Raw genomic sequence first — 13,079 nt, 5'->3', positions numbered from 1 at the left:
CAATAACCAGTGCAGCACAGGTAAGCACTCAGAGGCATTAGACATAGAAATAGAAAGAACTATTCTGGAAAATCATAGGACAGCTTTCCTAGCTCCAACTATGAGATGGTTTGGGGCCTCGTGTTCAATTGTCACCAGTTCCAAAGTATATACTTCACAGGTAGGTTTATAAAGATATTGGCAATGAAAAGTTAGTTTAAGTTCAGGGAAGTAAACTCGCTCAATCCCAGTCCTCTGGATAGTCCTAGGAAGGGATCTTTGACCCGGCCTTCACTGACCAAAAGTCAGGAAAGAGTGATTTTAGGAGCAGGACCTTACGCCAATGTAACCCTATGGACACTCGGGACAGGAACAGGTGTGTTAGCTTACCCCCCAACTCTTGATTTTTACAGAGACCACTGCTGGTGTTCCGGTTTCCATTGGGGACACAATCTTCGGCCCTTGGTCTGTTCAAGGAAGGCCCAGCAGGTGCAGAGGTCACTTTTCGATGCAGGATTTAGTTTCAGTTGTTGCGGTACTCAGGAACCGGTACCAGACAGCTTCCAGCAGAACACCCAAATGAATAAAAGATTAAAGGTTCTGCAGTTCAGACCCCCTCAGAACACCTTCAAGGATTGAAAAAAAAGTGTTGCAACAGGATTCACAACGGTCAGGCAGTGACAGGCGTTCTTCAATGAGCGAACAAAGGAGCAGGCCCCGCACAGCTTCAGTTGATGCAAAAATGCAGGTGCAGGCGTCTTGTTGCACAGGTCTAAGATTCTCCAAGTTCCAAGGATGCCCTTAGACCAGCGATGGCTGCAGCATGGTAATCCAGGATAGAGCTGGTCAGTCCACCGGCTGATCCAGGGACACTTCCGAAGGCACGACTCCACGAGCAGGGGTTGAGACTTGTTGTTCCCACCAGTCCAGGGGTTAAGCACGTACGAGGGCCTTCTTGCAATCAGGCAGCAGGGCTTCACTAGCATAGCACTGGAGTAGATGCTGGTTAGCTGCAAAGGGTGTCCTCAGATTGTAAGCGGGCTGCTCTTCGTCGTGGGGGACGTGGCTCCAACGATGATCTGTCGATAGCTGCAGGAGCCTTGTTTTATCCAAGATTCAGGGTGGGAGCATGCCGAAGCCCTCCGATGGTAAAGATCTGCACCATTCAAACAGGCAATGGCTATCTAATCGTGGACAGCCACAAGCCACAAGCCACAACATCTGCCCAGCAACAGACATTCAGGCACCTAAATGTGTACTGGTACCCGACAGTCCCAGCCCCATCCCACATCCGGCCTTACACACAAACCGCCCCTTTTCCCAGAAAAGCAGCCTTTTACCATGGGAAAGAGCATTCCATATATGCATTGCCTGACTTGAGAAGGCCGGAAGAAGGTCAAAGAGCAATTTGGCCAGCGAAAACCTTGTAACACTGCCATTGTAGCCATCTGCTGTAAATGCAAAAGTGTATGGGTAAAAATACCAAAACACGGTAGGAAAAGGACAGCTGCCATCAGGCCATCCTAGGCACATTGTAAAAGCAACCAAAATTCAATTACTGAACACTATATGCGGATACAAATGATCCTAACTGCACTTCACTTTAAGGTTATGTGTGCAATCGCAATAATACATGCAATTCACAAACAGAGACATAGGGGGTCAATATAAGTTTGCTGGTATCCCACCAATAATTCCAGCAGGATACCAGCAAACTGACCTACCGCTTCTTCAGCCTGATATACCGGTATTACTGGAATATTACAGGTGGCGGAAAGGGCGGTAAATCCTCATTCCATGGAGTCCCATTGAACTCCATGGAGGGGATTGATGGTATTTGCGGCACCGGTAATATCGGTAATACTGGTGTCGGAAATACCAGTCCTGGAAATACCAGCTGTTTTTGCTGGTATGGGCCTGATTTTCCTCCAGATTCTTGCTGCACTTACCCTTGCACTTGCCACCACCTGGCCGTACTTTACTTATTGTTTATTTATTCTTTTATCCCATGTACTGCACTTTCCCCTTCGCATGCACTTGCGCAATCAGAAGGCCCCCTGGCCTAGTAGGATCGTTGTCTGTCTTCCCTCTTTCCCCCCTCCCTTGCCTTGTCGCGCCTTGAAACACTTGTGTAAAGGCACGTTATAAATGCCATATCATATCATATATCAGTGACCCTCAACGGCAAACCAGCAGTTTGCCAGTCCGGGAAAAGTGCTGGTCACAGAATAACCGGCACTTCTATCGGCATTTCTCCCAGACCGAGAAACATATAATGACCCCCCATAGTCTCTGAGTACTGGTAGTCTTAGGGACTGGTCAGTTTCTCGGTAGGAATGAGCAAACGGGCAAGGGAAGTAAAGCAGAAGGCTTACCTTCAAAAAGTCAGGACAAAGCAAAAATGAGGGCTATCCCATAGAAGAAGTCTATATGAGGAAAGCAGAAAAAAGGAAATCTTTCCTACCACCCGCATATTAAATTACCTCATGCGTAACTAAATATCAACCCAACTGTATCAGGCATTCTGTTGTGAGCCAAAATAACTGGTTAAAGAAAACACTGTAAATCTAATGTAGACAAAACTCAGGGAAAAAGGGAGGAAATTAAAGGCAAGGCAGTCTGACCTTAAAGATAAGAGACTCATTAGAATCGCGAATAAAGGAATCCGCAGTGCGATACACCAGGGGGGTTCACGCCTGCCAGAACTACTTGCATCATGCGACTGGAATACTCTGAGATGTAGCACGGGAGAGGTCTACTTGCGTTTCAGTTAGGTTTGATACTGTATTAGAAGAAGACTCATGAAGAAGCTTTGCATCCTTGGGATGAGAGAAAGGATTGTAAAGTAGATAGGGGCCAACTTGCGCCATGCAGCAAAGAGTGCTGGGAAATGGCGTACAATCTGATACACCATGTGTTCTGAGGTTTTTCAGACACACTGCTGTTGAAATGTTCTGAGAAGCCAACCTTAGCAGACATGCAACGGTGTAACACAAAGGTCCAACCAAACAACTCGCACTTGGTAATGAGGCTGAGCACTAAGGCTTAGACTAAGGAGATCGGGAGCTTCATGTAAATTGCATTTAGCACAAACAAGGGGTTGTCAAGGACTAGATAGTCTACAAATCTGTGTATACACTTTTATATTTACCAGCAGAATTACGATAGAAGGCTACAAGTGAAAGCCCTATATACAATCACAGTCAAGTGTCTGATGGGGAGCTCACCATACTGTAGAATGAATCCAGTTATAGTTAATTACTGTTACATTGACTTAAAATGGGGCGCGGTGCGATATTACGCAAGTTATCACAGTGACTATGTTTAATGAGTCCAACACCAGCCTAAGGGACCAGGGCGCAGGGGTGTTAAGCTCCTGCAGGGGCTCTCTGAGTATTTCCTCGCGACTCACATGCTGCCTGTTTCTGCCACGCCCACAGGACTTCATAAGGACCCATGAACACCCGTGGGACAAGGGCGCAGGGGTGTTATACTCCCGTAGGGGTGTTAGGCGATGGAAGGGGCCGCCCTGACTGTCATTGTAACCCTCTGCATCCCAACAGGAGAAACCTTGTATCAAGGCACAAGTCCAAGGTGAGGAGTGTGAAAAGCGGGTAGGGGTAATTTGAACTGATACGTGGCCCTTGCATGGCCTTGCAAGCTGGTCAGTTGCATTTTTCCTCCTTTTCCCCTGTATGGACATAGCAATGGCAACTGCAACTGTGGACATGGAGGTTGTTGCCAATCCCCCATCACTATTACCATTATGAAGTCCCTCTGCCCTGTCCATAATCAAGGGGAAAATGCTAATGGTTAAACAAAGGCTGATAGAACCGCCCATTCCAAATTCTGGCACCAAGACAAGGGCCTGTAGCACTATCATGCTAACGGGCGATGTCTACAATCTGATAAAAGAAATCAACCATTTTCTGGGAGGTGGCCCTGCCAACGCGAGGAGCAATGCAAGCGATCACATCGCAGATGTCTGCTCCAATCAGCATGGTAAAGGGAGCGGTATCCAGTCATTCTATTGCGAACAAAAGAGAGTGGTAGATAACAGAGCAGACAATAACACCGAAAAACACTGAAAAGATTACATACATATATAAAGCGTAGTGGGGTAAGGGGTTAAAATGGGTCAGGGTGGGGTTGGGGTGGCTTTAAAACGGTGGAACAAAAGGGGTTTAGGGGGACTACGCAGTACTGACTCTCAGTGCAGGGAATGTCTGTTCTGCCCACACCGAGGCTAGCCCTGTGACGAGTGTTGTGCTCTCCCTGGATCTGTTGAGTTGAGTGGGGCCCGACTTGGGTAAGGACTCTCAGGGGGCTGTTGAACTAGTAGCCCTGACACCCTTCTGCTGCAACTGCCACCTCTCTCACCCCTACACCCTTGTCTGTGAAGAACTATTCTGAGAATTTTGATAACAAGCCCCAGGCCATCCGCCTCTACGATTCTGCTACCGATACATCAGTAATACCCACAATATTTGCAAGCTCGAATTCAGAGAGTACTAAGGCTGCCAGTCCCTCGAATGCAACACTCAGCTTCCCTAAAATAGGGGCACAGGGGGGGAGGATTCTGCCATCCAGGACCAGTCCCCTAATTCCATCGAAAGACTTGAGATGCAGGGTTTGCCCATTGAGAAAGGGCAATCCACATGAGTCAACATCCCAAAGTTAGCAGCTGCCCTTGGATCATTTTCCACTCTTGGCTCCGCTCCTATTTCCGAGGAACCACACAGGGTGGCAAATGCACCCTTGTTCTTATCGAATTGGCGGCCCTTAAGAAACATCTATTGCAGGTCCTAGACAAATGCAAGGGTATAGGAAGTGGCAGCCCAAGGGCCCTCTACCAAAGCAGTGAGGCCAATAGAAGGGGCACCGAACCAGAAGTGGAGAAACTCCATAGTAAGCCAAAGTCGAACGTGCCCCCGACTGACACGGATGGCCCTAGTGCTCATTGTCTCAGGAGGATAGCTCAGCGGCAGCATGCTCGCCTTGGCAGCAGGACGACCTGGAGCAACACAGGTTCAATCCCCGGGTCCGCGCTTAGAAACCTCTGGGTATTAGGCGCTTTATAAATAACCTATCATCATCGTGCTGAAGTGTCGCCCAGGAAGGGGCTCTGGAGACGACCAGACCCTGGCATCTACCCCGCAATCAGCAGTCTTCAGCATAAACCAACTGGAACGCTCCAGCGGGTTGACCGGGGTTGGGGTTGATCACACGGGCAAGCACAGTTTGTGGTGTGGCAAGCCGGGGTGGGAAGGGAGAGCCGATCAGAGATTGGCCCCAGAACAAGCCACCAATATGCGCCAAAAATGGAACGATTCAAAATCACAAATTGTGCAAGAACAGGGTGTCCAGGGTGCCTGTAGATGAACCTAGAACTAGGATCATGGAATGAGGATGAGGGTGGAAGGTGTTAGGTTTATGACAACATGAGTACATATCTCTTTACAGTACGGAGAGTGAACCCCTGACAGTGGTGTGCACTTATTTCATTGCGGCCGCTAGAGTCATCATTCAGCACTGTAATGGGGTGCCCCATTAGGTGTAATAGGTTCTTGTCCTAGAACTGCAGTGTGGGCCAACTTGCAGTGGGTGTATCCTTCCTGAGTAGTGCATGTAGCGAAGGGAAACCCAAGTATTGCCATGGCACATCTTGAGAATCTTATTTTAGGCTTACATTACTGGCATCCTACCATGTGTGAAGAGCACTTGTATGAGTGAGGGTAATGTTGTGTTACCCTCACTGGTAATTACTCATGTAAGGGGCCTTAATTCCAGTATTGGAGAGTGAGATACCTTTCTGCATGTCAGTGCTAGTGTATTGTGTGAAGTGTACTTATGTGAGTTCCGCAGCAAGGGCGTCCTTCTCAGCACTGGAGTGTGGGTGTCCTGTGTCTGGTGGTGCACTTCTCTCAGCAAGTATCACCTTTCAGCATTGCCGTAGCGTTATCCTGACCTGGGTGAGTTTGACTTCTCTGACTCCGCAACAAGGATCTCCTTTCGGCTGTACTATCCAGGGCGTCACATTTCTGTATTGCAGTGGTGGTGACCTGTCCAGGGTGGGGCTCCCAGTCCTGCAGCGAGAGCCACTTTTCAGTATTACAGTCGAGGTGTACTGTCCTGTGTGATGTTCTCTTGTTTCAGTCCTTCAGGGTAGGCACTTATTATCACTAGTACATGGGTGCGTCCTGTTCTGGGTGAGGTGTATATGGCTCAGTCATGCTGTGAAGGCTCCCTTTCATTACCACAGTGGCAGTGCCCTGAATGAGGCACACTTGTTTCAGACCTAATTGAGAATGGTGGTGTCACTGGGCAAGTGTCATTTCTAAAAAATCAATTTACTGGGCAACGAGTGTCTCACGCTATTGTGCTGAAGAGGTGCACAGTGATATCCACTGGAAATAACCTTATGCTTTTGGGCTCACATGATACCCAGGAGGCGGCTATTTTATGCTCAATTAAATATACTATGGGTCCCATTTGATCCTGGTGTATCGATATAACCGCTGGTTGTCACTTACAAATTTCCTGGGATTATTGGATCATCTTAATTCTGTCTTTAACTAAAGTTCTTTGATGATATATGGCATACATTACTTACCGCAAACGTATTTCTGATGCTTGTATCTGCTTAGATTCACATGCTTTGCCCAGGCTGACATCTAGTGGTAGGTGCAGAGTATTGCACATGAAGTTTTCAGAGTTTGAAAAGGTACGTCGACTGGAAGTGTTTGTAATACTATCCCTAGTGTGACGTCTACTACAAAACACAGTTTCGGATCCTAGCAGGACCGATTTAGCCCTTCATCCTTTCAAGGATGACACATTGATTACTGTCAAATTGGGGAATAATAATGCATATGATTCCTGCGCATGGGTGAGGATGACAAATCCACCATTGAAGCTCTACATCAAACTTGATATAAGTATTCTTAATATAAAATGCACAATATGGCACAAAGCTACTTCCAGAGAAACAAAACTATCATTCGAAGGGATAGTTTTGCACTCACATCGGCATCTCATGTCCAAGACAGTCACCTTATCTACGAATGCTTGGCACCCCAATCCTAGCATGCCCTTTATGATCCAGCACACAGACCCCATCATGCATGCTGTGCACTTACTGGTTGTCCCAGGCTCCTCCAACATCGCAGTCGCAGGACCGGCAGCCGTGGACGTCGTGGCTCAGAGCCCAGTGCTCAGGCTAAAGGCAAAGAAATGTCAAATGAATCCAGAGAAGCTGAGTGTGTTGTGCCACAGTTGAGAAATGTTGAGGATTGGCAAAAGGGCGAATAAATTGTGCACCAAAATGTTACAGGAACTTTTATGATGATTACAAACTAAATAATCCTCACTATGGCACTGAACCATAACTATTTATTTATGATTTGTATACAGCGCTCTATGGCACCTTAAGGTCCCTTAGGAGCACTACAGGCCCAAGCTAAAGAGGAGAAGGGGAAGATAGAAAGGGGATCACAGAAAAGTCTAAGATGCGTACACATCTAGAAGGTTCCTGGTCCATTGATCAGAGTCAGGAGCGAGTATTAGCCACTGATACAATGGCCACTCCTGTCCCATTATCCACCAACAGTGCTGCCTGGTGTTGAGTGTATGAATAGCCTGGTTCCTGGACTGATGGGAGGGAATGTCCCTTACTCTTATTATGTGCCATTTGCTTCTCTAAGGCCAGAGAGCTTTCCCAAAAACTCTGGCAGCGATCAGTACCTAGTAGGGGCTGGAGAAAGCAGACATGAGAGCTTTCCCAAGAGCTCTGGCAGAGATCAGTACCTTGTAAGGGGCAGGGGAAAGCAGACGCGAGAGCTTTCCCAAGAGCACTGGAAGAGATCAGTACCTAGTAAAGGGCTGGAGATAGTAGAAATTAGAGCTTTCTCCAAGAGCTCTGGCAGAGATCAGTACCTAGTAAGGGTCTGCAGATAGACATGAGAGCTTTCCCAAGACATCTGGTAGAGATCCGTACCTAGCAAGTGGCTGGAGGTAGCAGAAATTAGAGCTTTCCCCCAGATCGCTGGCAGAGATCGTTACCCAGTAAGGGACAGCTTTTCCAAGAGCTCTGGCATAGATCAGTACCTAGCAAAGGGCTGCAGATAGCAGAAATTAGAGCTTTCCCAAGATATGTGGTAGAGATCAGTACCTAGCAAGGGACTGGAGATAGCAGACATGAGAGCTTTCCCAAGAGCTGTGGCATAGATCAGTACCTAGCAAGGAGCTGGAGATAGCAGAAATTAGAGCTTTCCCAAGATATCTGGTAGAGATCAGTACCTAGCAAGGGTCTGGAAATAGCAGAAATTAGAGCTTTCCCAAGAGATCTGGTAGAGATCAGTACCTAGCAAGAGGCTGGAGATAGCAAACAATTTGAGCTTTCTCCCAGATCTCTGGCAGTGATTGGAACCTAGGAAGGGGCTGGAGATAGCAGACATGAGAGCTTTCCCAAGAGACCTGGTAGAGACCAGTACCTAGCAAGGAGCTGGAGATAGCAGAAATTAGATCTTTCCCAAGAGCTCTGGCAGAGATCAGTACCTAGCAAGGGGTTGAAGATAGCAGAAATAAGAGCAGGCCCCCTAGCATCTTATCTCCACTTGTGGGGGTGAGCGGGGTCAGCATGTGCTCTTGTAGTAATTGTTAGGCAAAGTTTGTATGCAGTACCCTTTGGGACCACTACATAGAACTATGACTACAGGTGTAATCAAAACCAACCTTTGGTATAAGTCTGTACTACACAGTTTTTGGTAGCAGAGCTGAGCAGCCAGCCTTTTCTCAAGAGGGAATGTGAGCTGTAATGATGTTACACAGAGGTCTACAATCACAGGTGTTCAAATGAACTCTTACACTCAAGGTTTCTTTGTTAAATACTTATTAATTTATTTAACTGTCAGTTATAAAACATTCATAAGAAGGAGGCAATATAATCACACGCAAATATACTTCAGTACCGTACACTCTAAGTTTCTGAGGCATTCAGAATACTTTGAAGGAGGAGCAAAAAGGCATAGGATATCAGAACATAGAAAGAATAAAGTTATTTCTTAGGCAGTGCAAAGTTCACCAGAACTGTCAATTAAATTCAATAGGCTTGGCCAAAGTCAATGGTTATAGTCTTGGAGATGATAAAGCAGTTCTGGTAGATAAACGGAAAAGTCTCTGCAAAAGTTCTTAGGAATAGTTTGTAGCAAGAAGAATCATATATTGGGTCACAAGCTGAATAGGCCTGTGGGTTGGGAAAGTTTCAAACACTTTCACTGCGAGAGGTAAATGCTTTCAGTCTGGTTTTACAGTACCTTTACAAATGAAGAAAAAGATGCAGCTGGTGACCTCGGTTCCTGCAGATCTCGCCGTTCCTGGGCCTCAGTCGTGGGGACCAGAGGGAGGAGTCGGGGGACTCCTGCACTGCACTGGGACTGGACAAAAAGCTGGCAACTGACAAATCTTAAATTCCGATAGCTGTAGTTATTTGGTTTCCTGCAGCACTCTGAGGAAAATACATCCAGCTCCGAGAATAAAATCCAGGTGGCTTAGTGTCAAGTTGATTGGTCCCACAAACTCAAAGGGAGAAGTCGTCCTTGCAGGGCTTCTCTGTTGAGATGAACTTAGCGATTCAGACCTGCAGCAGGGCTTCACCGGGCAAACCAACTGTCCAGGAGTTGCAGCAGCCGGCCTCTTCAACCTCGTCTTCGGTTCTTTCGTTTCAGTGGTTCAGCCAAGAGACTTGCCTTTTATTCAGTTCTCTCCCATTCATTCCAGCCCAGCTGTCACTCACCCAGCAGGGTGGCTGTCCTTGCCGGACAGTCAGCCAGCCAATCACCAAGGAGTGCATTTGGGTCTCCTAGGAGACTAAGCACAGGGAGTTTTGGGCACCTCCCTCACTTCCTGCCCACCCCAGACACTCAGGCACCAGAGGCGGTCTTCACTCCTAAATCCCGCCAAAGGCACAAGAAGAAAGGGACCAAACTGGGTTTGTGTTAAACGAATCTTCACAAGATCATGAATTACCTCTGCTTCCTGTAGACCGTGGAGTTGGGGTTGCCAGTATGTCGATGTATGATGGCCGATGAATGGGTAACGCGAGAAATTAGCCCAATCCCCTCCTGGTGAGTTAACACAGGACGGCACTGAACCAACTCCCAACGCCACGGGTGGCACTTCTCAGAATTTGCGTGACGTCGGGACAGTGTTTCCACTGGCTGAGAAGGCTTGATGAAATCACCGATGATAACAGGACTGAACTCAGGAACTTCCAAAAGGCAGAAAGGCACAGGTACCGGCAGGGCACAAGACAGGCAAAGGAAGGCAGACTGCAAGAAGGGCAGTACTGACAGGAGAGTCCCCACTACAACTAGGAACCCAGACAGAACCTACTCTACCAAAACCAGGGAGGGGCAAGGTATCAGAATTAAGAAGCAGAAAGAGTAGGAGGACCAGGAAGCAAGACTGGAATAAGGAAATGAGGCAGAATTAGGCAGAAAAGGTTTGAACAGGAAACTGGAGGGCTGGACAACAAACGCCAGGACTCCAGCAGCGCATACACAGTAACAACCGCGTTGAGACGCGTTGTCCCTGTGTATGCGGTGCCCTTTTATGGCCCGGGGTCAAAGCGAGGCTTGGAACGCATGTTCCGACACTGCGCATGCGCAGATCCTCGCAAGATGGCGGCGTCCACGGCGCCCATCCGAACCGCGGGTCGGCGTGAGGAGAGACGCCACCGCGGGTACAGTCTCCATGAAGGAGGAGACCGCTGCGGCCGTGGACCAGGGACCCCAGGACAGGTAAGTGGCGCCCGCGAGCGAGCGCGCGGCGTGACACCATACCCCCTCCCGGACAACCCCGGAGCACCGGGTTTCCAAGGGTAGCGGAGATAGAAGTCCTGAACCAGGCGCGGTGCATGCACGAAGGAGCGCGGTTCCCAAGTACGGTCACAAGCAGGATAACCCTTCCAGCTGACCAGAAGCTGCAGAGCACCTCGCCAAATCCGTGAATCACATATCTCTTGCACCTCAAATTCAGGGACCCCCCGAACCAAGACCGGGGCAGGACGGGAACAGGTACGACCCATAACATCGGGCACGTAGGGCTTCAAAAGGGAAACATGAAAGACAGGATGGATCCTCCAAGAGCGGGGCAAAGATAAACGAAAGGCAACAGGCGAAATACGCCCTGTGATGCGAAAGGGACCAAAAAAGCGGGGGGCTAGTTTCACAGGTAAGTTGCGTACCGGTAGATTCTTGGAGGACAGCCAAACCATGTCCCCAACATGAAGGACAGGCTCAGGGCTCCGTCTCCTGTCAGCCTGCTCCTTCATATGTGCTTGTGCCGCTGCCAAGGTACCGGCCGCCAGACGATGTTGATCGCGGATCAGGGATACCAGGGCATCTGCAGATGGAACGGCACTGGAAGATGTTGGATGAATAGGCAGCAGTCTAGGATGAAGACCGGTAGAGCAATAAAAAGGGCTGAGTCCAGTAGCGGAATGAGCAGCGTTGTTGTAAGCTGCTTCCGCTGTGTCCAACCATTCCGACCAGTTGTCTTGGGTAGCATTGGCATAACAACGTAGGTATTGCTCAAGGGTCTGATTGGTACGTTCCGTCTGTCCATTAGTCTGCGGATGATAGCCGGAACTTAGGGCTCGCTGGATGTCCAAATGCCGACACAGTTGGCCCCAAAAGGAAGAGATGTATTGAGACCCCCGGTCTGACAATATCTTCTCCGGAAGACCATGAAGACGATACACCTCGTGTAGAAAACATCGTGCCATCTGGGATGCAGTGGGCAGCTTAGGATAGGGCAAGAAATGAGCTGTCTTGGTGAAACAATCCACCACCACCATTATACACGTGAAACCACCCGACAGGGGCAGGTCAACGATGAAATCCGTGGCGATGGTATGCCAAGGGTACGGAGGCGTTGGCGTGGGTTTTAGAAGACCAATGGGTCTTTTGCGAGGAATCTTGGTCTGGGCACATACTGGGCAAGAGTCCACGTAGTGCTTTACCATTATAGCCCATCCAGGCCACCAGTACTGTCGTGCAACCAGTTCTTGTGTTGTACGGACTCCACGGTGACCGCAAACGACGGAATCATGACAATTCTGTAAAACGATTTTCTGGAGTTCCAATGTGGGAACGTACAGACGATCCTTGAAAACAACAAGCCATCACGTTCCCTGATGTCAGCACGTTGTAGTATCTGTGTTCTTGAGGGATCCGTTCGTGTGGCCTCAGTCAACTGTTGGAGCTGGGGAGTCACCATCGATAGGAAATGTTTGGACGCTATCAGAGGTTCCGGTTCCTTGACACCTTCAACGTTGTTTTCCAGAGACCGAGACAAGGCATCAGCCTTAGTGTTCTGGGAACAAGGAATGTACGCGACGGTGAAATCGAACTGTGAAAAGAAGAAGGCCCAACTAGCATGACGGGAGGTTCTGCATTGTAAAGAGCGCAGGAACTGTAGATTACGGTGATCCGTGCGAACCACCACCGGGTACCTCCCACCCAGCAAGTGATGTCGCCATTCCTCGAAGGCAGCCTTTATCGCCAGTAATTCTTTTTCTATCACTGCATAGTTTCTCTCACTCACTGACAATTTCCTCGAGTAATACGCCACCGGGTGCTCTATTCCCGTGACTTCATCTTGCTGTAGTAGGACCGCCCCAATTGCGTAGTCCGAGGCGTCTGTTTCCACCACAAATGGTTTTACATCATCTGGATGTCTAAGAACAGGAGCCGACATGAATGATCTTTTTAATTCCTGGAATGCCTCCTCGGCCTGCGTGTCCCAGAGAAACGGCACCTTGGTACTGGTCAGGTGGGTTAGACTGTTGGCCAGTTGAGAGAAGCGTGGAATGAAACGCCGATAAAAGTTGGCAAAGCCCAAGAACCTTTGAAGTGACTTCACGCCATGTGGCGATTTCCATTCTTGAATAGCTTGCAGTTTTGCGGGATCCATCTGTACTCCTGTGTTGCTGATCACGTAACCCAGAAACTCCATGCTCTCCCTATGAAATTGACATTTCTCAATTTTGGCATACAGAACGCTGTGTATCAATCTACGGAGGACTTCCTGTACATGCG

General features: G+C 48.5%; 1 protein-coding gene across 2 annotated transcripts in view; it reads right to left on the bottom strand.

Moving 5' to 3' along the window:
* Nucleotides 1-13,079, bottom strand: part of LOC138566226 (laminin subunit beta-2-like) — a 594,957-nt gene that overhangs the window by 302,019 nt on the left and 279,859 nt on the right. For both annotated transcript variants that reach the window (XM_069643287.1, XM_069643286.1), the window contains one exon: nt 7,119-7,198. In XM_069643287.1, coding sequence (XP_069499388.1) covers nt 7,119-7,198 — 80 coding nt within the window. The remainder of the gene's footprint in view (nt 1-7,118; nt 7,199-13,079) is intronic.

This window comes from Ambystoma mexicanum, chromosome 2p (assembly GCF_040938575.1).
Source record: "Ambystoma mexicanum isolate Mex_15411 chromosome 2p, UKY_AmexF1_1, whole genome shotgun sequence".
Classification (NCBI taxonomy): domain Eukaryota; kingdom Metazoa; phylum Chordata; class Amphibia; order Caudata; family Ambystomatidae; genus Ambystoma; species Ambystoma mexicanum.
The sequence above is the reverse complement of the archived record's forward strand: the minus strand, read 5'-3'. Positions and strand labels throughout refer to the sequence as shown.